At 46.3% G+C, this 25,464-nt stretch overlaps 1 protein-coding gene across 1 annotated transcript in view; it reads right to left on the bottom strand.

The window, feature by feature from the left end:
* SHISA9 (shisa family member 9) overlaps positions 1-23,734 on the bottom strand; it is a 274,688-nt gene extending 250,954 nt beyond the window's left edge. Inside the window, exons 1-2 of the mRNA XM_014793427.2 lie at positions 23,049-23,734; positions 9,254-9,381 (exon numbers count right to left, since the gene is read on the bottom strand). Coding sequence (XP_014648913.2) covers positions 9,254-9,381; positions 23,049-23,734 — 814 coding nt within the window. The remainder of the gene's footprint in view (positions 1-9,253; positions 9,382-23,048) is intronic.
* Between the last annotated feature and the right edge of the window lie 1,730 nt (positions 23,735-25,464).

Raw genomic sequence — 25,464 nt, 5'->3', positions numbered from 1 at the left:
GTACCTGCTTACTCTCCCATATCCCCCAGCATCAGAAGCTCCAAGAGGATATTTGCCATTTTTGTCTGTCATCCTCATACCTCCAATTCCTAGCACATTTACTGACACATAGCAGGATTTTAATAAATATCAGTTGAATGTTGATTGATTAAATGGAAATATCAATGACAGGAAAGCAAGCAATTAGCTAAAATCTGAGTCCTCCAGGACAGAAATGGTGACTTTATCTCAGCTGGCTCACTTTCAAACATGAGTGTAGTCTAATACAGTGATTCTTAGCAGGAATGAATAAATAAGAAGAAAGAGAAGAGATTACATCTCTTCTGGTAATCTGGTACATCACCCAGTGCAGGTCCTCGGCAAAAGTATGAGAAAGATCATGAATAGAGTTCATGTTTGAACCCATATCTAGGGTCTGAACTCCTTACCAAATATCTCTGTGGCTTTGGGCAGGTTACTTAAACTCTCTGAGCCACAGTTTCTCATCTATAATATGCGAGTGCAATACCTATCTCAGTTATTTTATGGAGTTGATGTGAGAAGTAAAATGCATGCAAGTGGTAGGCACAGAAGAAAGGTTATTCTGTTTTATTATTACTCTTTTTTTATCCATACTAAGTGTCAACCACACAGTAGGCATGTTGCATCATTTAACCCCAATATGTAAATAGAAATGTTCTCCCAAAGGAACTGTGTCCAAAGATAGGCTTTCCCTGGTATGGAAGGAACAAAACTTGGCATCTTTTAAACTAAACCAGACACTGTGATAAGCACTTAGACTTTCTTTACAAAGAGTCCTACAGCTCGTTGGAAGCACTCTGGAAAGGCAATGCAAATCTAATTAGGCAAAGCCATGTGGCCGGCATTAGTATCAATTTTTGAAAAACGCCCAAGAGATGACTTACAAAAAGTGGTGATTCTTTTCTTTTAAGGGCTCTGTTTCTCTGTTGCTTGCACATGTGCGCGCACACACACATACACACACACCCCCTCACACATACACACAAGCTAATTTCCAAGTGGAAATATAAGACAAGTTTGGGGCCATACAGATTCCTACTGGCCTGGTCTGCCAGTGTTAACAAAATATTAAAATCAATATTCCTAACAGAACAAAAGCCCCTGTGTTTTAATGAGAATAGAAGAAAAACATAAGACAGGAAAAATGGCTAAGAATGGGACAGCTGCTCCTTCCAAGCTACTTCCTTGGGAAGGAATTGACAGTTTCTTCAGTTCTCATTTGCATCAAAAACATTAGTAGTAACAAACACACGCACACACGCAAATTGTGTTATCAACTGGCACGCAGAGCGAAAACATTTTCACTGTGAAGAAAACCGCACAATGAATTCATGCTGATGAGTATCATTGTCCCCTAGCGAATGGACCACTTTCGCACTAATGTTCACTCATTCCACAAATAATAATAGTAACAACCAACATTTTTGTTACTAGGCATTATGCTAAGTTCTTTGTATATGTTAATTTGTTTAATCCTCACAACAATCTTGCAAGGTAGATATTATTTTACTCCTTTTATAGAATGGGAAACTGAGGTTCAGAGAATTAAATTAATTTTTCTAAGATTGCACAGCTAATAGGTGACAGTGCAGATATCCAGTCCAGTTATGTCTACCTCCCAAGCCCATATCCCCTACTCCCTCATCGCACTCTCTCAAAGGCATATTAGCTGCGTTTAGTGAGTTTCATCCACATGTCAGAGACTCACCTATAATACTGAATACTTCAAGAGAAAACCAGAACTCTTGACCTAAAACCACACAAAGTCAATTCAGGCTACTGTACTGAACCTACAAGTGTTTTTAGCTGAGCCAGTATAGATCCACCCCTGACTCTTATTAACTCTACAATTTACTGACCTGTGTGTCAAAACCGTTACAGTCATAGATCTTAGATGGAACAGCCAGACTGCCCAAGTGTGGAAAAGAATTTAGGTTTCAAAAACAAGAGGGTTGGCAGCTGTGGCTTCATAGAAGAGAGTTAAAGCCTCACGTGAGTTGGAATTAGCCAAGTTCCCTCAAAAACCAAAATCCCAAGGATCCTGCTAATGGGTTTCACTGGGCTTCTTATGGAGCTTGGGCTAGAGATTCATTCATTCATGCCTGTATTGTTCATTCAACAAACATCTATTGAACACTGTAATTTCTTAGCACTGGAGATACAAGGGTGAATAAAACTAATGCCATCCCTGCCCCCACCCCAAGGAAGCTTAAAACAGCTATCTCTCCTCCACTTCTCAAGCATGGCCTTCTTGGAGAACCTGCCCCACTACAGTCCTGAGAAGGAGCCCTAAGATATTCTCCACCCCACCCAACTGATTGAACCAGAGTCAGACAGGTGATCCAGGGGAAGCCAGGCCATTGGCTGGTCAGAAACCAATCACATTTTCTCTCTCTGGATAATGTGAACTGACAGACACAGTGATTGAGAGCATGGAAACAGACAACACAGCGATGCTTTACTGGCCCACCTACTGGAGTCCCTGAGGTGATCCTGATTCCCGCCCTTCCTGAGCCTGGATATTCACCAGAAGATAACCCATGTGCGTGCACTAAAGTTCAGGCTATGGAGTCAGACAGATCTGAGTTTAAATCCTGGCTGCTCTATTTATTAACTATGACATCATGGACAAGTTCTTTAATTTTTAATTTTATTGTGGATATTTTCAAATACACACAAAGAAAGAGAGAACGAGATGGCCAACAGACACATGAAAAGATGTTCAAAATCACTAACTATCAGGGAAATGCAAATCAAAACTACAATGAGATATCACCTCACGCCCGTCAGAATGGCTATAATTAACAAGACAGGAAACAACATGTGTTGGAGAGGTTGTGGAGAGAAGGGAACTCTCATACACTGCTGGTGGGAGTGCAAACTGGTGCAGCCACTATGGAAAACAGTATGGAGATTCCTCAAAAAATCAACGATAGAACTACCATATGATCCAGCTATTCCACTGTTGGGTATTTATCCAAAGAACTTGAAAACACCAATTTGGAAAGGTACATGCACCCCTGTGGTCATTGCAGCGTTTTTCACGGTAGCCAAGACTTGGAAGCAACCTAAGTGCCCACCAAGGGACGAATGGATAAAAAAGCTGTGGTATATATACACAATGGAATACTACTCAGCCATAAGAAACGATGAAATCCAGCCATTTGTGACAACATGGATGGACATTGAGGGCATGATGCAAAGTGAAATAAGTCAGAGGGAGAAGGTCAAATACCGTATGATTTCCTTCAGTAAGTAGTAGATAATAACAACAATAAACAAACACATAGGGACAGAGATTGGATTGGTGGTTACCAGAGGGGAAGGGGGGAGGGAGGAGGGTGAAAGGGATAATTGGGTACGTGTGTGTGGTGATGGGTTGTAATTAGTATTTTGGTGGTGAACATGATGTAATCTATGCAGAAATAGAGGTACAATGATGTACACCTGAAATTTTTACAATGTTATAAACCAATGTTACTGCAATAAACAAAAAATTTAAAAAAAAAAAAAAGAAAGAGAGAACAGAATAATGAACCCCCATGTATTTGGTTATTTTCCACATTTTGTTTCATCTACCATCCCCCACAATTTTATATTTTCCTGATGATTTTTAAAGTAAATCTCAGGCATCACATTAGATGAGTTCCTTCATTTCCATCAGTCTCAGTTTTCTCCTTCATAAAACAGGTATAATGATACCTCTTCTATCAGGCTTTTTCATGTGTTGAACAAAAGTTTATGGCACTGCTGCCATGAGCCAGCCCAGTTCCTTCTACGAGGGTGCAGCTGGGACAATACAAAGCATTTGCTCTCATGGAGTTTACATTGTAGTGGAAGAGGAATAAAGAATGAGTAAGATAATTTCAGACAGAACAGAAGTTATGAAGAAAATAATGGGGAACAGTAGGTGACATGGGGGCCAGAGGTAGACAAGGAAGTCCTCTCTAATGAGATGGCAATGGGAATAAGATGTGAAAAGGAAGAGGCCTGGGAGTGGTGGGCTGTAGGCAGAAAGCACAGCAAGTGCAAAGGCCCTGAAGCAGAAATGAGCCAGGCTGATCGAGGGTTGTTTTGAGTATGAAATGAGTTACTACATTCAAAGCATTTAGCACAATGCCTGGCACACAGCCAGTACTCAAGAACTGTTAGTTATTATTCCTCCTAAGGGAGGACTCGTCACAAAACAGTACATTGGAGTGTATTTTGGAAACAGCTCTCTCTCCTAGAGTGCCAATTTTTGTGTGTGTGTGTGAGGAAGATCAGCCCTGAGCTAACATCCGTGCTAATCCTCCTCTTTTTGCTGAGGAAGACCGGCTCTGAGCTAACACCTATTGTCAATCCTCCTCCTTTTTTTTCCCCAAAGCCCCAGGAGATAGTTGTGTGTCATAGTTGCACATCCTTCTAGTTGCTGTATGTGGGACGCGGCCTCAGCATGGCAGGAGAAGCGGTGCGTCTGGGATCCGAACCCAGGCCGCCAGTAGCGGAGCGCGCGCACCCAACCACTAAGCCACGGGGCCGGCCCTAGAGTGCCAATTGATCTTTCAGGTCACTTAGCATATCCTTTAACAAAGTCTACCCCTGGGGGAAGACTTCCCCATTCTGTAAGCACTGTACCACAAGGAGAAGTCATGCAGTGTAGTGGTTAAAAACACAAACCTTGGAGTCTGACTGGCCCCATTTACATTCTAGCTCCACATTTCATAGTTGTATGAACTTTGGACAAGCCATTTAACCTCTCTGAGCCTCAGTTTCCCCATGCTTATGATGGTGAAAATAATAGTACCAACTTAATAAGGTCTTGAGGATTCAATGTGTTGGGGATTTAGAATGCTATCTGTGTGAGTTACCGTTAATATTACACCATCTCACATATTTTTTACTCCTATACACTCGTATCTATACTTGCCTTTTTGCCTGCCCTGGTCAGGAAATTCCCCCAAATTTTTCTTAAATATTTGGGAATACCCCTACCAGTATCTCCAAAAGTCAAGTATAGGACATTCCGGGTGCCTTGATAAATATGCACAAGTGAATGGAAATCCATTTGGCCCTAGATATGGGCTGTACAACCTCTTCAAAAACTAAACCACGAATCCACTTTTCATCTGGTTCCTTGTAAATCCACTTGGGAATGTCCTGGGGGAGCAGCGGGTGGGGTGAGGCTGGCATAGGAGCCTGGTCTTCCTGATGGATTCTGAGTCCTGAAACATCAAGTCAGTATTTCTCCTCAGTTTGGGATGAGATCTAAGTTGCTCAGATTATGCTATAAAATAAATAGTGTAACATCAACCCAATTCCACCGCGGGGCTGCATGTTTGTATGGAACCTGAGGGCATTTTGTCCCATGAGTATATGTGGCAGAAGTCAGGACAGTGACTGGTTCCATTCCAACACCGACCAGGTGAATAATTTTATGTGGATGTTTTTATAGACCCCAGGAGACACTTTTTACACTGTGGCAATAAAGGCTTTGTAATTGCTGCCAACTTATTTAGCATTGTTTTCAGTCTTTACCACATCATTAAACAATACTGCACAACCAAAATTTTACTATCAAGTTTGCTGTACTAGATACAATGTAGTATCCTGGATCAGATCCTGGAACAGAAACAGGACATTAGTGCAGAAACTAGTGAGATTCAAACAATATCTACAGTTTAGCTAAAAATAATGTAAAAAATAATGTTGATTTCTTAGTTTTGACAGGTGTACCACAGTAATGTCAGATGCTAACATTAGGCGAAGGTGCGTGAGGAGCATACAGAACTCTGTGTACTATCTTTGCAACTTTTCTGTAAACATAAAATTATTCCAAAATTAAAAGTTTATTTCCAAAAAAGTGTGCAGTTAACACAAACGAGTTGAGAAATGTTGATCCAAGTTGTAACCTTGTACCCACAGCCCCTCGCTCACATCTCCCATCCTTAAGACTAAAGGGAGCTTGTATTTACCCTGCACTCCCAAAAGGGATGGGGGGTGTCATTGCAGGCAGGGAGGCTGGGATGGGGGAGACAGATCACGTTCACAGAACTTGAGGACAAAATGCGCCATCAAAAGCAAACTATAATTATACAGAAGCCGAGAAGCATTTGCAGAAAACCACTCTCTCATCTGAATCTACATCCTGTTAATCAAAGAGGTCTAGGCCCTTCTGATTATCAGACTAAATATTTTTAGGCAGTATCACTGAATGCCTGGAAAGAACATGAACGGCATCAGCTGAAGAAAAATCCGTCTTCAGATAAAAAGGCAAGTCCTTCATATCACCAGAAAAATCAACCACAGAAATTTATAAAGAAAAGTTGGCAAAAATGTCCCCGTATTGAAGCTTTCTCCTCTCTATCTACCTTCTCCCTAGTCCTTCTCCACTCCCCTCCTTCCAGATATCCAGATTTCTACACTGACTGTTGATTTCTCTTAGTATTTGACCAAAGCACAAGGGAAAGATCAGAAGGTGATCTAGCATTAGTATTAAGATAAGGAGAGAGAAATAGATGGAGACAATCATTCTCTGAAACCAATGTCAAGTGGATCATTGAATAGAAATGAAAATGACATTCAAGTTGGGACTATTGAATTCCTAGTCAAATCTGGTAACTTGAATGTTTAGTGAACACCCTAAAAATGGCAAGATGTACCCCTTCTTAATGTATCACAGACAGATGCATCTTTCTTTCCATTTTTTGTAGTGGCAAATCTTTGTAGCTCCATAATGTCCAGAAAAGGGTTTTATATTCAATAGGTGCATTCTAATTCTGGTACCAAGAGCTGTTTAACTTTCCAGTTATCAGACTGGATTCCTTCTCTCCTAGTTCCCTATCCGTCAACGTGGGCTGTGGTGATGGCTTGGCTTCTTAAATCCCTAATAACTGATAAATATCAGTAACCTAGTCCTATCCTCTCAATGAATCCCCTAAATCATTCCTTCTTCTGAACAGGCAAATTTTTCCCTGTGTCTATAATATATAAATAGCTCCTATAAATCAATAAAAAGATAAGTCATTACAAGGAAACTTATTATTACTACCGACCACTGAATTAATTTGTTATATAAATTAAACTTATTAATGTAGACGTGTGGAAAAGCTGTATGCTTCTTATTTTCCAGGTAGTCCCAAGAATGCTAGGAAGTAAGGATTGGACCAATCTAGCAGGATTATATGAAATTAATATCTGTGGTAATTCTTGCGAGAAGGTGATGTTTGTGACATTACACCTGGAATTCTCCCCTGTAGTTTACCAGGAATGCTCTGGTATAATTCCACCCAGTAGAGCATTACAAGACATTTTTTTTCTTGGTATAAAAGATCACTGATTACTAAGACACAAATATAGACTAAAAGCACGAATCACAAATAAACCAAATTAACCTGTCACAAGAGACTTCTGGATTACTTGGTACCTGGAATCCATCTCCAAGAAGTAATTTATTTTCAGTATACCTTTAAACAAAAGTCCCTTATTCAAACAAGCTTCATTAATGCTCCCTGCTCTTTTGCCTGATGGAATGACAAAACTTGGGTGACTTCATTAAGTTTGTTATTCCACTTGAGTGCTGATTCAAAATCATCCTAAAAATTGAAACTTCAAATGAGAAACTAGTTAACAATCACCATTTATAGCCAGGGACTCAGCACCATTTCAGCCTTCTCGACTCCATGATCACATTCAATCACTTATGACGTTTGGGACCCACATATGTCTAGGTTCAACTTATCTCCCAGCGCCAGCTGAATGAGAATGTGCTCATTTCCATCAAAGCCAGAAGTGGACACAGCAATTGGGGTGTCAGAGTCGGTATGACTGATTCTATCTTTCGGGGCTGTGAGATTTGGTCATAAAGCTTCCACTTGCTGCTGTATTTTTCTCTAAAATATGGCTATTTCTCGCACCATTTTATGATCCAGTTCCTAAATAAATAATGTCGAATTACTTACTACAATGAAACTTAAGACCTTCCACGTGGTAGCCCATTTTCAAACCGTGTAAACATTGACTTTGTGAACATACTGCCACATTTCCAAGGCCGTGAAAAATTATCACCACGCGGAAACAGAGAATTTACATCACCGATGTCAAATTCCACAAGCTTATTCCTCTACCTGTCAAGTGTAAAAATTTGCAAGCAAACAGTCAAAAACTATGATTCAGCAAATAAAACACCAATGCATCTCCTGGAGGAGCTTCAGCAAAGGCGACCCAGACTGAAAAATGTGCAACGCCACAACTGATTCTGTTGTTAAGAACCTCCAGCCACAACTAACGCATCCTTTAAATTGTCTGGCTTTTGTTATTTTAAACCAAGCCCTCCACATTACTTTAATGTGGGGGTTACTTGAAAACGTAATTGCTAGGAATAACCATGGTAGTACACGGTTGTCAAAAGCTAAACAATCTTGTTTTTCCCCACTCCCACTAGTCAGTGCATCAGCTCCATAATGTATGTTGTATATACAGACATTTGAAAGGAAAGCAAATCTTTGGGAACACACCAAGATCCCCAAGTATGCTCTATCCACTAAAAAATACCTATTGAAACACAACGGTAAATGTAGCTCTTTTTTCATGGCAGCACAATGGAATGGAATTTGCTATTGTTGAATCACACGTACACACCGCAAACCAACAAAACCACAAGTCAACACACACGTGCAGAGTACTTTGTGGATTATTTTTATGAAACTCTAGTTTTATGAAAAATAGATCTAGTTCTTCTAACCTAGGATCTGTTCATTGAAAACAGTATGAAACCTAAAAGTCACAAACGGTCCACCTCAGGAGGCAGACAAATAAGCGAATGGACCATTGGTTAACAGATGACCCAATCAAGCTGAACCAACAAAATGGGTTATTGGCTAACAGATTAACTATTTAAGATGAACCAACCAAGTAATCCATTGGTTAACAAAGTACCCAACCCTGATGAACCAACCAAGAGGGCCATTAGTTAACAGATCCACCAAGATGAACCAACCAAGTGGTCTACTAGTTAACAGAAGAACCAACCATAAGAAACCAATCAAGTGAATCATTCTTTAACAGAGAAACTAACCAAGTGGAATCCAATGACTCCAAATGCAGCTTCATCCAGGAGAGATGGAATAAAACTTCTAATTAGACAACTAAAGAAACTCTTAATGAACCCGCACACACACCATGAAATCTGGAAGTGTGACCCCTGCCTGGGTCACCATGCAGGACTGGAAATGGATCGTGCGGCTGTACTTACGAAGATTATTTATGGGGGTTCTGGTGTCCATGTTCTCATAATGCTGGACATGGACCACGATGTTGAGGTCTCTCTCCATGTGGTCAGTGTTGCAGTGGCCCTGTGGCCTCATGACATCCGCGAGGGCCCTGAAAGGAGAAAGAATTTAAATCTGTTCATTCAAAACAATGATTGGCACGTCCTGTGCTGCAAGCACTGAGCTTATGAACAAAAGACAAGGCCTTTTACTCCACGGAGCCGCCATTCTAGTTGGCGGTGGGGAGTGGGGGAGAGAAAAAATATAAGTAAGTAAGATCACTGCAATTAGAGGTTATATGAGGACTTCATGCAGAACAGTTCACCTGCTTGTCACAACAGCCATGTAATAGCAGTGTTACCTATCCCATTGAGTTGTTGGGAGGATTAAGTGATGAATATATGTAATTGTCTGCACCCCATAGATTTAGTCCCCCCAGATATCTAACACTAGGTACCAACACTTCATGTACAGCAATGGCCCACTATTAGTAAAAAACAACAATCATTGTGTACTTACCATAAGCCAGGCACTATGTTAATCACGTTACATGCCTTAATTCAACTAAGCAGCATACAGACACCTTATGAGGATTATCACTCCTTCTTTGCAGATGAGTAAACAAAGGCTCAGAGAGGTGAATTAACCTGCTCAAGGTCACACAGCCAGTAAGTTGTAGCACAGGAATTTGAACGAGAGTCTGTACTCACAGCTGTGTGCATTGGGTTTTCTGTACTTGTCTTGACATGAGTACAGCCATGTTTGGCCGCTCCATTGACCTATAGCCACCAGCACACAAAGAAATACAAAGCTGTTTTCTGTGTGGTGGGAACTGGCCTTTTCCCGGCAACTGGCCTTTCTCCCATGGAGGGAGTTGCAAGCTGTAACAGTTCAAGGCTCTTGGAGCGTCGTAGCACGGGATGGACTGGCCATCTGTGCCGGGCTAAGACGATAACCAAAGAAAACAATGCACGTACACAACCACTGGGCTGGGACGTTAGCCAAGGGGCTCAGTGCACGTATGCCACTGATAACTGTTTTGTGCATGGGAACACTAGATGCTTGCTCTGTAAACTCTGGAACTGCTTATATAAACTGCTGGAAGCTGAGACCTGGTGAGAGTTCCACCTGTGGAAGGGACGCCTTGCCCAGGATGTGTGATCCTTGCCCAGCCGTGTCGATTGACAGGACTCTTCCGGCAGTGGGGCGTGGATGTTGTGAGTAATTGATTTACTGTGAAGTAACTGATTTGATGTGTTCTCTTTTTGGTCAACCTGGTGTTTCTCTTTCCGGTTGATTTGTGTCATTTCCCTTCAGTCGATCTGGTGTTTCCCTTTCCGATCGATCTGATGTTTTTCCCTCTTATTATATGACCTATTCAGATCTGCTGCTATCTCAGCTGATGTGGATGTTTTCCCTTTCCAGTCGAGCTGGTGTTTTTTCCCTCTTATTATTTGACCTATTCGGATCTGTTTGCGGACTATCGCCTTTACTATCCTCTATATAATAAAATATACCTTCAGTCCATTTGTTTGGAGTGGAAAATGTCTTTTACATCTCCGATCGAATCCCCGAACCTCTCATAACAGTACTATGGAGGATTTGGTGTGATCTGTCCACACCCCATGCTGGTGCCCCTCTTAATCAGTAGCTGGGGATGGAGGGAAAGCATAGAACCTGGGTCACCAACTGTGTTTCAGGCCCTTTCCATTTATCATCATGTTTAATCCCCTTGACAACACTCACTCAAGTTGAATCACACGTGCACACCGCAAACCGACAAAATCACAAGTCAACACACACACGCACGCATGCACACACACACAGAGTAGTTTGTGGATTATTTTTACAAAACTCTAATTTTACAAAAAATAGATCTAATTCTTCTGAACTAGGATCTATTAACTGAAAACAGCATGAAACCTAAAAGTCACAACTGGTCCACCTCAGGAGGCAGACAAATAAGTGAATGGACCATTGGTTAACAGATGACTCAATCAAGATGAGCCAACAACATGGGTTCTCAGTATTATTTTGCAAATAAGGAAAGAAGTTGAGAGGTGTTAAGTGACTGTATTAGTTTCCCAGGGCTGCTGTAACAAAGTACCACAAACTAAGGAGCTTAAAACAACAGAAATGTATTGTCTCACAGTTCTGGAGGCTAGAAGTCCAAAGTCAAGATGTTAGCAGGGCCACGCTCCCTCTGAAACCTATTGGGGCATCCTTCCTTGCCTCTTCCTGGCTTCTGGTGGGTATGGCGGAAATCTCTGGTATTCACTGGTTTGCAGCTTCATCACTCTAATCTCTGCCTCCATCTTCACACAGTGCTTGCCCTGTGTCTCTCTCTTCACATGGAAATCTTTCAAGGACACCGGTCATATTGGATTAGGGGCCCACCCTACTCCAGTATGACCTCATCTTAACTAATTACATCTGCAATGAGCCTATTTCTAAATAAAGTCACATTCTGAGGGCCACAAGGTTAGGACTTTAACATATTTTTTGGGGGGGACACAATTTAACCTATAACAGCGACCTTCACAATTACATGTAAACTTAGGAAAGATGCTCAGTGTTTGCATATGGAAGAGAGCAGAGATAACTGTCAAACAGATATCACACCTCAAGTTGGACCTCACCAACATGTTTTCTTCTCTTTATCTACCCTCCATTATGTGTTTATTTAGATATATGATTACCCTTGAAAGATATATAATATTGTAGGTATTATTGTAGATGTATGCATCTTTGACATAAGTGGTGTTTTGACCATAAACCTCATTCTGTTTCTTCCTTTGTTTGCACAACCTGAGAGCTAGCCATGTTGCTGAAAGTGAATCTCTTTCCTTTCTTGCAACTGCGGCATAGCATTCCAACACATGCAGCCCCCAGATTTCACTTGCTGCAGAGATGAGAGTCTCAATATGCAACACCCAATATGGCGGAGGAACTGACCAATCAGAATGGATGCCAGCCAGAAACATCCAGTTGTTTCATTGCAAACCAGCAGAAGATCAGCCCGGCTTATCCATCTCCCTAATTAGCGACATCTAGACGGTCACCATTCCCTGCCCCTATAAACAACGCTGCCAATACACATCTTCATACATGCCCCTTCTTGGACCAAGGAGACTTCTCCAGGGTACACACCCACAAGTGATGCTGCTGTGTTTTAGGCTATATCAAGATGCTCTTAACTTACCAGAACCCTCTGAATCCACATCAAGGGAGACAGAGAAGGAAGATGAGCTATTTGGGTGAGGCCCACATATACCACCTAAGAACTCAACGGTCCTAGCCTGTCTGCTGATATTTACCCCACTACAGCAATGATTCTCAAAACAGTGGTCTGCCAACCAGTGGCAGGAGCATCACCTGACAACTGGTTAAAATGCAAAATTTCAGACCCACCCAGATGTACTGACTCAGAAACTCCAAGGATGGGGCCCAGCCATCTCTGTTTTCACAGGCCCTCCATGTGAGTCTGCTGCACATTCAAGCTTGAGACTGTACTAGGGTAAAAGACGCCCTGAGCTCATGGGACAATGGGCCAAGGACCACAGCTGGTGAGAAGTTTCAGATGTTGAGACACAAGTCAACACAGCAAGAGACCCACATGAATTAGAGGAGAAGATTGAGTCTGCTAAGAGACGAGAGAATAACAGCAGCTCCCATTCGTTCATTCATTCATCCACTCAACAATATTTATTGCCTACTATGTGCCAGGCACTACTCAAGGCCCTGGGAATACAGCAGTGTATACGATGGACAAGATTCCTGCCTTCATGAAGCTTATATTCTAGGGGAGAAGATAAAAAAGTGTACATGTTAAATAAACAAGCAAGGGCTGCAAAAATGAAATAAATAAAAGTGTGACATGATCAAGAAAGACTGGTGCATAGCAGCATTATTCACAATAGTCAAAAAGTGGAAACAACCCAAATCAACTGAGGAATGGATAAACAAAACGTGTTATATGGGATGGAATATTATGCAGCCATGAAAAGGAAGAAAGTACAGATACATGCTACAACATGAATGGAACTTGGAAACATCATGCTCAGTGAAAGAAGCCAGGCACAAACAGCCACATATTGTATGATTCCATTTATATGAAATATTCAGAATAGGCAAATCCATAGAGACAGAAAGTAGACCAGTAGTTGCCAGGGACCAGGAAAAGGGAGGACTGGGGAGTGACTGTTTCATGTATATGGTGTTTCTATTTGGGATAATGAAAATTTTCTGGAATTAGATAAAAAGCACTCGATTGTTCACATTAAAATGGTCAAGATGGTAGATTCTTTAACAGAAATGTAAAGTGACTGCTAATGAGCAAGGGGTTTCTTTTTACAGGGATGTAAATGTCCTGGAATTAGATACTGGTGATGGTTGCTCAACTTTGTGAATATACTAAAAACCACTGAATTGCATACTTTTAAAAAAATTTCTAAATAAACAGAGAGAGAGAGAGAGAGAGGTGGGGTGATCAGGAAAAGCCTTCCTGAGGAGGTGACATTTGAGTTGAGCCCTGAACGATGAGGAGTTGATCACGTAAAGATGATGGAAAGAACATTCCCAGCAGAGGGAGCAGCAAGTGCAAAGGCCCTGAGGCAGGAAAGAGTTCAGATATTTGAAGGACAAGCAAGAAGGCCAATTAAGCTGGGAAACCGCAAACAAGGAGGGGAGTATTTCAAGATGAGGATTATCATACCCATTTTACAGAGCAAAAAACTGCTCAAGTTAACCCAGCTAATGAGCGGAGGGACTGAGATACAAACCTGAGTGTCTTTGAAATCAGAGCTCAGGCTCTTTCCCACCTCTGTGCAGTAAGGACAGTCTGAAACTCAAAGGGGCTGCATGGAAGGAAAGTTTGAGGCAAAGGGCAGAAGCCTTCCAAACCTAATTTGTCTTTTTCACTAAACAGGTTCTTCACCACGAGCTCCAGGGGATCCCCGAGCCCCTCTGGAATTGAATGAAAATTTTGCTTGTGCATTTTTCTCAAGCAAGAAGCTATAGCTTTCAACAGATTCTCTAAGGAGTCCCCCCAAAATTCCAAAATATTCAGGCTTTCAAGAGGATAGCAAAGGAACCAGGATGGCTATCCACGAACTTTGTCGGCACTGCCGTCTGCAGATCCTCTGGGCTTCTCCTGAGTGCAGAAATTGGTGAAAATCTGCAAAACTCAAGGACACTTCTCCCCAAGGCAGCCCCTCCCAGAGCACGCAGTGGAGACGAGGATTCTTGGAGACCTGCATGTCCCGGACAAGGAGTCTTCAAGGTGTGGTTCATTCACTCCAGGGACTGCGTAAAACGATTTGGCATGGGGGAAGGAAATATGAGAACTTCTCTGTATGGTCTGCAGTCAACAAAAATGAGAAATCGATTAAATATGTGTATTGATGCTGGTGCCCTCACTTGGAACACCCGTGTCAGATTCTAAGAATCAGGAACCTTGGACCAAGGAGGGTGCACCATCATTGGGGTGCACTGCCTGTACTGCACTCACGTGAACCCCTAATGGAGGTATGCAGATAAATTATCTAACTAGGCTAACCATCACTAGGGAGACATGCGGCTTAAAAATATCCCCCATAACAAAACCACAGCCTAAAGAAAATACTGATAAAGGAAGCACAAGAAAACTGGAGGTGACTCTCCCCTTCTCTTCAACAGCTTCTCGCAAGGTTACAACAATGATGGTCTATTCAGATCAAAAAAAAGTCAGCCAAAAATGATCAAAATTCTCAGGAGCAATATTAAAAATGCAATTTATTAATGATGAACTTCATCCTCAATGTGCATCTTGCTTTGAGAAATTAACTAATGATTGCATGAAGTCATTATGATTAGCGACAAATTTTAAAACATTTATTTCACCTTTAGCTCAGTTTAAAATTTCTGTTCTTATGTATCTTTATAATGTACCCAATAATTGATCACTGGTATGTGCATATAGTTATTAGTGAAACAAATGTGCATATATTGGGGTACATACTAAAAAAACATGTTACAGGGGCCAGCCCCACGGGCCAGTGGTTAAGTTCGGCGTGCTCTGCTTTGGCGGCCCGGGTTCAGTGCCCGGGCGTGGACTTACACCACTGGTAGGCGGCCTTGCTGTGGCAGTGACCCACATACAAAATAGAGGAAGACTGGCATAATGTTAGCTCAGGGCGAATCTTCCTCAGCAAGAAAAAAAAAAGTTACAAATAGGGATGTGTCAAAAAAATTTAATGAATTAGACAGTGGAAAGAACCAACTACGTGTACAAGCCAAACAAATGCCCGAGGATTTGGCATTTATTTGTGGCACATAGTTTGGGTGCTTCTCAAACTTTAATGTGCATTCACGTTACCTGGGAGTCTTGTTAAAATGCATATTCTCTTTCAATATGTCTGAGGCAGAGCCTGAGATTCTACACAAGCTCCCAGCTGATGAAGATGCTGCCAGTCCACAGGCTACACTCTGAATAGCAAGATCCTAAAGGTATTGTGATCGTTAATTTTATGTGTCAACTTGACTGGGCCGTGGGGTGCCCAGATATTTGGTCAAACATTCTGGATGTGACTGTGAGGGTATTTTTGGATGTGATTAATATTTAAATCAATAGACTAAGTAAAGCAGATTGCCTTCCATAATGTGGGTGGGCCTCATCCAATCAGTTGAAGGCCTGACTAGAACAAAATGCTGACCCTCCCCCAAGTGAGAGAGAATTTTCCTGCCTGATGGCCTTCAAACTGGGATGTCAGCTCTTCCTTGTTCTACAGCAGCCTATTAGCCTTTGGACTTGAACTGGGACATCAGCTCTACAGATTTTGGGCATGCCAGCCTCCATAATCACGTGAAGCAATCCCATATAACAAATCTCTTTACATATATCTCTCATAGGTTCTGTTTCTCTGGAGAATTCTGACTATTACAGGTACCTTATTGAAGAAACCACACTTTCCTTGATATCCCTTAACTCAGTTCAAAACAATTCTGTTGAAACATTGACATATTTGAGGTCAAAGATGATTGAATATTGGCAATTTCTTAAGGTTCAACTTAGATCAATTTACATGTCGATTTACTTGTATGTTACCCGTCTCCCACCATTTAACTGTTAGCTTTGTAAGCGCAGGATTATGTCTGTGCTATTCACCGTTCTCTCATAGCCCACAGCACAGTGCTGGGTATACCATAGGTACTCAATAAATACCTATTGAATGAATATATGAATGAGCGAATGAATGAATGAGGAGATGCTTTCCTACGGCATGTAACCCAGGATGTCAGAAACCAGAACTCCTATGTGCCAGGTACCGTTCTAGGCACTCCAGATACAACAGTGGAGGAGACAGCACCCCTGCACGCCTGACTGTGAACAGCAACAGAAGGAGACGGATAATAAACTAGCAAACTGGTAAATTAGAGAGTTAATTTTAGACCATAACGTGAAATGAAGCAAACAAGACTGAGTGAGGGGCTGGAGGGGGCAGGGGGTGGTGGTAACTAAGTCCGGGTGGTCAGGTACAGCTTCTCAGAGAAGGTGACAATTGAGCTGAGACCTGAATGTTGAGGAGGGGCCAGCCGTGCGAGTCTGATGGAGGAGAATTTGAGCCAAGCCAACACACAGCTCCGAGGTGGCAATGAGCTTGGCATATTTGAGATACAAAAAGGAAACGCTGCATCCCTTTTCTTTCCAATGACAGTGAGCACATAAAAGACCCCACATTTCCAAACAGAGCTCAGAGTCCCAGCATCTTGCTTCAAAGCCTCCAGGGGTCCCAAGGTCTAAACTATGTTCTGACTTTTAAACACTTGAATAGGATTCCTGAGAATTTCCTCTTGCACCAGAAGCCTCATTTATTTTTCAAGAACGCAGGAGCCATGGGCATAAGGTACCTTCCGGAGCAGTGGTTACACAGGTGTAGACATTTGTCAAAGCTCATCAAACTGTACGCTTAAAATGTGTGCATTTTATTCAGTAAACTACAGCCCAATGAAGGTGACTTTTATAATGCAAAAACCCAGTGCCCAAAGAAAAGCAAACATACCCTGCAAGAAAAAATAATTTAGAGACTTTTCTGTGGCCAACAGTACATGCATGCATGGGCTTCTCCAGACTGGGGAGCTGGTCGAAGCCACAGGATGGCCACAAATGTGTAGGAAGTAGGGGAGGTGGAGGGGAAGAGAGAGAAAAGGCAAGAGAAGGGGGGACATTTATCACTTGATGCCACTTCTTTGCAAGGGACTCCAGCCCTTCCGAAGTGAGTTTGAAAAACAGGCAGGATACTGTGCTGTGTAATTTGCCACTTGGATTTCTGATTCTCATTGAAGGTGGGCAAAATAATGACATGTGCTCCCTACTGGCTTCAAGTGTAGAGAGCTTCAAACACATGTTCCTGCCCCCAAGGTCATTTCTCACCAATGTCTCCGCCAAGAGATGGAGGGCTGGCCCTGCCGGGAGCAGATGCAGAAAATATTCCTAGCCGTGATCTTACAGCGGCTCCTTGAACTGGCCCCGATGCACGCGTTGTTATTTGCAGGGCATTGAGCACTTCTTTGTGATCTGAGAAGACTGAAGTCCTGTATGTTTGTGCTCAGAGGCAGTGCAGCCTAGTGTTCAAGGACTTGTGCTCTGGCCTCAGACTGTCTGGGTGTGAAATCCAACTCCTCCATTCACCAGGGCCTTGTTCATCCTCTTGGAAAGCAATCTGTGCTTCTCAAAAGGCAGATCATCATAAGTCCTACCTCACTGGGGAGGGACACGAAATCAAATGAGAATTTACACCCAAGCTTACAGCAAAATAGCAAACCCAGCAAGGGTCCTTCAACATCACCTAGGCCAACCATTTGCCACGCATTTAGTGTAGTCATACATGGATCTTCTCTCCTATTCTGAACTTGCCACCTCCTCCTGCTAAGATTAAATGCAAGTCTGGAGAAGTTATGAGACTTGGCCATCGTCACACAGCTAAATAGATGTAGCAGAGCAAGGGCTAGGCACCAAGTTCCAGACTATAACATTATCCTCCTCAGTAGATAAGGGGTAGAAAAGCCCAATAATAAAGATGATGATAAAAGGGTAATAGTTTCTGAGCAGTGACCATATATAGGCCCTGTGCTAAGAGATTTCCAAGACTGGTCTCAGTTAATCTTCACATGAGCCTGTGACATACAGATCATCATTATCTTGTTTTACAAACAAGTACCTAAGACTCAGAGAGGTGATATTTCCCAAGGTCACACAGCTATTAAGTGGCTGAGCTAGGATTGAATCTCGGGCCATCTGACTTAAGCCCATGCTATTAAAATCAGCCTGAGTGCCTCTCCAGCGACTGTAGGTAAGTAACATAACTAAATGAATTGGGTGAGGATGGCAACTGAGATGAACTTGAGAGCTTCCTAAAGAGGGCAGTCATCACTCAGCAACAACCAATAGTTGCCATGTGAAAATGCAGGTCTGGTGTTGCAGACCCACCAATTTCTCAAGAGAAATCCAAAATCTGGACTTCTGTGTGAAACCTCTCAGCTTTTAAACGTTGGCGATTGGTTCTAAGTTGGTTTTAAAACACCGGATATAATAGAGACTAAAGAGATTTCACAGCCAAATGCCATGAGCCTTGACTGGATCCTGGTTTGAAAAACCAAGCTCTATAAGACACTTTTAGTATAATGGGGAAAATTTTAATATGATTGGATATTTGATGATATAGAATTTTTGTTCATTTTCTTGGGTGTGATACTGGAATTGTGTTATGTGGAAGAATGTCCTTTCTTAGGAGATCCGTGCTGAAGTATTTAGGGACGAAGTGTTATGTTTGCAACTTATTCTCGAATGCTTCGGCCAAAAGAAAAAAGAAAAAAAGAGAGGGAAGGAGGTAGAGAGGAAGGAAGGAGGGTGGGAAGGTGGGAGGGAGGGAGAGAAGGAGGGAGGGGGGAAGGAAGGAAGGAAGCGAGGGAGGGAGGGGGAAAAAATGAATATATGGTGAAAGAGGGAGAGAGAGAGCAACAAAGCAAATATGACAAAACGCTAATAATTGTTCATTCTAGATTAATAGTTCCCAACTGGGGGTGATTCTGCCCCTGGATGACATCTGGCTGTGTCTGAGGACATTTTTTACTGTCACGACTGGGTTGTGGGGTAGGTGTTACTGGCACCTAGTGGGTAGAGGCCAGGGATGCTGCCAAACATCCTACAACGCACAGGACAGCCCCCACAGCAAAGAATGATCTGGCCCCAAATGTCAACAGTGCCGAGGGTGAGAAACCCTGATCTAGACGAAGGATATCCTGGAGTTCATTTTTATTACTCTTTCAAGTGTTTTTGTATGTTTAAAATGTTTTGCAATAAAAAATTGAGGAATACTTAAAAATAAGAATAAGAATACATAAGTATAAATACTTTGCAGACCAAAGAAAACGTGTCCGCATGGTTTGGTGACCACAGCTGGCCACCATTTGCAGTCACTTCTTCCAATAGAGGTTGAATGCAGCTGCTGCTGCAGCTGCTGCAGGAGCGGCCGGACAGTTCCTACATCGCATGCAAGGCCCCCCACGCCCTCCTGGAACTACCGTCCTTCTCCTGTTTTCAGTCCTAATCGGCCCAGTGGGAAGCAGGCAATGTGCTCAGAACAGTGACCCTGGAAACTGACATCATGGAGGCCTCTTCTGGGAAGACCCAAGAGCACTGATCACCAGGAGCAGTTTGTGACATGGGAGCAGCAACGTGCTGTAAGTCTTTGAAGGGAAGGTGCTTTCAGATGAACAGAACAAACCCCTCATCTCAGGGACCCTCACAGCCCAACACAAAACAAATTAAGAGGCTGCGGCCAGGATGTTAATTTCACCTGGAAGCCACCTTATAGCCTCTCTGACGCCAAGCTTGGTGTGCCAGCCCCACCCAAGCATCCCTTACGCCCTACAGGCAAAAGCTAATGAGCCCACCTATGGCTGGGACTCAAAATGATTAACCGCATAAGCAGCCCATGATGCATCTGGAAGGTACCTGGGGCAGCCGCCAGCACCACAGGGATACAGATAAAGGCTACAAACATGGAGAAAACAAGCAACAGAATGCAAATAGGAGTCCCATTGGATTAATTCATCCATCCCCAACCCTATAAAATATTCCCAAATCCAAAACTAGTCTTTCTCCAAGTGTGGACGACTTTATAGGAACCATTCAGGGAGGTTGTTAAATGCAGAATTCTGGGGCCCATCCCAGACCTATTAATTCAGAATCTCTGTGGACAGAACTCAAGAAGGTGCATTTTAGGAAGCTCCCCCAATTCTGATGCTCACTCAATCTGAAAACGTCTGCCCAGACACAGCTGAAACCAGGCGACAACGGACTGCACAGTTTCCTAACTGTGTGACCTTGGGCAAGCACCCAACCTGAGCCAAGATTTTCTCGTATGTAAGTGGGAATTCAAACAGCGCCTGTCTCATAGGGTAGGTGTGAGAACTAAATGAGGGAATGTTTACACCACACACACACACACACACAACTAGTACAGCGCCAGGCACCCAGAACTGGGCTCTGCAAATGTTACTTCCTTTTGCTTAGCAGTGATTGGCTGAACACTGAAAAGCCTGCAGAGCTTTACAAAAGTACAGATGCTCAGCCCCACCCTATAGATTCTGATTTAAATAGTCTAGGGTGGGGCCCCTGGCAACTGGATTTTTTAAAAAGCATTCCAGGTGACCCTAAGCAGCAGCCAGAGTTGAAAACCATACCTTAGAAGCTGCCAGTAAAAACCAACTATTCTTTGTCTTCAGGAGTATGCACTTCCACTCCATTCTGGAATTCCCAAAATGTCTACAAGGAGAGCCTGTGTTGAGACTCTGCTACCAGAGGACTGGGTACCCCTAAATCCCCCCTCCAAGCAGGCCTTTCCTGGTACCTGCAGAAGGCAGCGGCAACCCACTGAGCCCGGGTGATGCTTTTTCCCCTGCAAGGGGGCAGGACCAGGAAGTTGAGTCACTGCTGGGCCCTCAGGTACCTGGTGGAGTGCAGTCTTAACAGGAAAAGCCAGATCAAAGAGGGTCAGAAGCTAGCATCGCTTTCTCCCACAGGCGTCCAAAGGTTAGCACCTCTCCCCACCGCTCACCTCCCACTCCTCCAACGCCCCCGCCTCCCAAACACCGAGGAGGGCTCCTGTAAGCGCTGGTTTGCCAGAAAAGGGCTCCGTGGAGATTTCAGCAGAGGAATTAACCCGATTCTGCAAGGCAGCCTACCTATGCCTGGGTGAATCTCTCCCTACCAGGGCGACACCCGCTGCCGCAGTCCTGCTTCCGTATCTCACCCTCGCCTTAACACAACAGACCCCGGGAAGCAATAGGGACAGGCGGCGACTGCGGGGAAATGAAACCCGGCCGGTGGGGTTGGTGACAGGGCACCTTGGGGGTGCAGGAGGTGGGCGGGGCCAGCGCTTTACTCTTTTACTAGGTCAGGATTTCTTGAATCCCCTCAGAGCTTACTTCCGTGGCCAAGCCGTCAGCATCCATCCACACCTTCCTCCTGACCCAAACCGAGAGGAACTTCCTCATCTCTTCCCCCCAATCCTTCCCCTCTGGAAAAAAATCGTCGGATACTCTGCGTATAAATAGAAAATAATTACTAGTGAGGTGGTGGTGTTCCTTCGCCTATTTTTGGTGGGTGTCTTTGTTCAGAATTTTTAGGCAGCGCATGGAGCGCGTGCATACACACGCGCACACAGGCCCCCGCCGGAGGTGTGGAGGGGGGTGTGAGTGGGGGGGGGGGACACGGCGACTCCGGTGCCCATACGGAAAAAGACAAGGCTTGCGCCCCAACCATCCAGGCCGCCTGTCGCTCTTCAACCCCGCCCGCCCGGCCGTCACACCAACCCCTGGCCTCTCCCGGGTCTGGGGGCTGCTTCCCCGCGGCTGCGTCCTCCGCCTCCAAAGTTACTGGGTTGTGCGAATCAATTTAGACACTTGAAAAAAAAAGCAAAAGGCAAATAGCTCCATTAATCCCCAAATGCTTTCTCCCATCTGCTGCAACTTGCTCGTGCTGAGACTTGCATAATGAAGAAGGCAAACGGGAAAGTTGACGAATCAGGGTGTCTGGGGGGTGAAGGTGCGCGGGGAGGGGGCTCCAGCCCTGGGAGTCCACGCCGCCCGGGCAAGGGGCGCAGCGGAGGCCGCTGCCCCCGGCAGGGAGAGGTGGTGGCAGGAGAAAGGGGCTAGGGGGTTGGGGCGGGGGGCAGCCGAAGTCCCAATTCCAGGGACCTGGCAGCTCCAAGCAAGGCTTTTGTTCTCGCCCTCCCCTCCCTCTCCGCCTCCCTCGCCTCATTTTCGCGAGCCGTACGAGTTGCAGGCGGCACACACTCCTCCCCTCCCTCCCTCACACACGCGCGCGCGGGCTCACACACGCCCCCCTTCCTTTTCGGGCTCGCGTGCCCCTGTTTACCTAGAGGCTAGTATCTGGAATCCGAGGGGTGGACCCCTCCCCAAAACCCAAGACTTCGAGGCCATGGGCTCCCAGGCTGTATCTCAAGTCTGCTTCAATCCTCTGCGGGAGGGGGCAACAAGAGGGCGACGGGGGCAGAGACACACACACACACACATACACACAGGCTCATATATATCCACACCTATGCTGAGCCCAGCGCCCCCTCTCCGCGCTCCGAGCCGAAGTTGGCTTCCCGGGTGACATCCTCCAGCGGAGAGGCTGGGGTAGCGGGGAGCGCCATTGCCAGGGGGAAGGTGGAGAGGGGAGAGGAGAGCAAGCGGCCTCCGCAGGGGAGGGCAAGGGGGGAGGCAGCCCACCTGGACATGTGTTCCCTTTGGGGCCGGTGCGCTTTCTCCAGCCCCAGCTTGGTGAAGATGCCCACGAGAACCATGACGGCCACCACCCCGCAGATGATGTAAACGATCAGGTTGGTCTTGTCCTTGGTGGGGTCGTGCAGGGGGTCGTCCTTGCGCGCGGGGGGCTTGCCCGTGTTGAGCCAGAGCGGAGTGTCGTAGTTGGTGCAGGTGCTCTGGTTCAGTCGCCGCTTCTTAAACGTGCAGCAGAACCGGAAGCCACAAGTCCCGCAGCAGAAGATGAAGTCGCCCGAGCTGCAGTTGAACGGCGGGTCCCACTGGCCCATGACATCGAAGTAGCCCCGGCAGAAGTCTGGCGTGGGCGCCCGGGTCGGGGGCGCGTCCGAGACCCCCGCGCCCTCGCCAGCCTCTCCGGAGGCGGCCCCGGAGCGGTTGCCCCCCGCCAGCACCAGCACGCCTCCCAGCTGTGCCAGCTGCCCGTGCCCCGCTCGCTCCTGCGCCCGGCACACGCGGGCGCACAGCTCGGTGAGGAAGCAGCCGAGAAGCAGCCGGAGGACGCGGCGCATCGTGTCTCCCAGCCCGGGCTCGGCCGCTCGGCCGCCGCTGGAGCCGCTGCAGCCGCCTCTCGAGGCGCGGCCGAAGCTGCCGAGGCTGCTGCCAGGGGCTGCGAGCCGCCACGGGCCGCACATGCAGGGAGCGGCGGGGGGCGCTCGGTGGTCTGCGGCCACTGCGCTCGGCTCAGCCCGCGTTCGCCTCCAGCGCGCCGCGCGCGGAGGGGCCGGCCGGGGAGGAGCGCGCGGGGCCGGGCGGGGGGAGGATGAGCGGGGGCAAGCGCGGGGTGCAGGTCTGGATGGCTACAGGGGGAGGCGGGGGCTGGAGAGCGGGGGCGAGTCGGTCTGTCCGCGCCTCCGCTCGGCCGGCGGCTCCGGACTCGCCGCCCCGCGCCCGCTCGCGGAAGCCCTCTCACCTCTCCAGCTCGCCAAGTGCGCTGGAGAGAGCGAAGCGACACTTGTGGAATGAAGGGAGGGCAGGAGGGAAGGGGGAGGGGGAGGAGGGCGGGCAGAGGAGGCGCGGGAGGGGGGGCGGGCGCGAGCTCGAGAGGGGCGGGGGCGCTGGAGAGGTGACTCGGGCCGGCGGGCGGGAGCGAGTTGGGGGGCGTGCGGAGCTGAGCGAGGCTGGCGGGCGGGGAGGAGGGAGCTTCGGCAGCCGCCGAGGCCGAAAGAACAGCTCGGATTTCCCGGCAGGTGGAGGACGGCGGCGGGACCTCCCGCGCCCTCTCTGGGCGGGAGGCGCGGCTCCGACCTGCTCAGGGCCCAGAGGCGGCACCGCCCGTGGCTTTTACAGGGGTGCGTGCGCAGGAGCTGCGGCTCGAATCTGCCCACCGGGGAAGGGGTGACTCCGGGGGGATAAGGACAGACTAGGTGGCTTCCACTCCAAGACAGACTGGGGCGCAGTCTGATCAGGATCGCCCCTCCCAGGTGCGCGGGGCCGTTTTGCCCTTCCCCTTACTGCGCCCTCCAGCTAGACGCGCATTCCAGCTGGCTCAACTCCGGGGGCCGAGGCGAGGACCAAGGCTGAGCTGGCAAGGAGAGGTGGCAAGCTCCTGGGCCTGGGTAAGCATCCCCGGGAGAGGAGCTTGGGATGAACTAAAGTCAAAGAAGCGCAAGGAGTAGGGAGAGGCAGCAGACAAGGCCGAGGCAATGGCATGTCCCGGAAGGGCTTTCCTTGGGACTCTCCCAGGCCCCCAGACCTGCCACTTTCTGTCCCTCTTCGCCCTCGCAGCGTTCCCTGCGCTCCACAGGAGGGCACACCGCGGCGCCGCCTCTGCGCGCCCAGATCTGGTGCAGCGCAAGGCCTGAGCACTCAGCCCCAGCCGCCCTCCCGGACCTGAAGCTCGCCCATCGGTCTCCGGAGCCGGCTGGCCCCTGGCTCCACCGAGCCCCCCGGACATCCTCACCCGGGGCTGTGGAGCCCGGCCTTGCTTCCTCGGTTTCCAGCCTCCCGTCGCCTGTCAGCGTTTCCAAATCTGCCCTTGCTCCACTCAGCCGATTCCAGCCCTCCGTCGGCCCTCTCCCATTTCTCCCACTTCTTCCTCTCCTCTGCTTGAATTTGACTCCAGTAGCCCCCAAAACAGGATTTGTACCAAAGCTGCTACACCAAATTTAGATCTCCACACGCCCCTGCGTTTTGTTTTTAATTGCATTAACTAAGTATACACTTTGCAGCCCGCTAGGCGGTTTGCATGGAAATGATGTTTCCACCGCCTTCCTCTCCATTTGGCTTCAGTCGAGGGCTTCTCAGAGCATTTTCAAAGAACCAATATGGGCCACATATAAAATGACATACTGGGGTCCCCATCATTGAAAAAACATGGAGGGTTTTACCGGGACTCTATTGGAAGTTTTCTCACAATAAGAGT

Source organism: Ceratotherium simum, chromosome 26 (genome assembly GCF_057802395.1).
Source record: "Ceratotherium simum simum isolate JZ-2026a chromosome 26, ASM5780239v1, whole genome shotgun sequence".
NCBI classification, from domain to species: domain Eukaryota; kingdom Metazoa; phylum Chordata; class Mammalia; order Perissodactyla; family Rhinocerotidae; genus Ceratotherium; species Ceratotherium simum.
The sequence above is the reverse complement of the archived record's forward strand: the minus strand, read 5'-3'. Positions and strand labels throughout refer to the sequence as shown.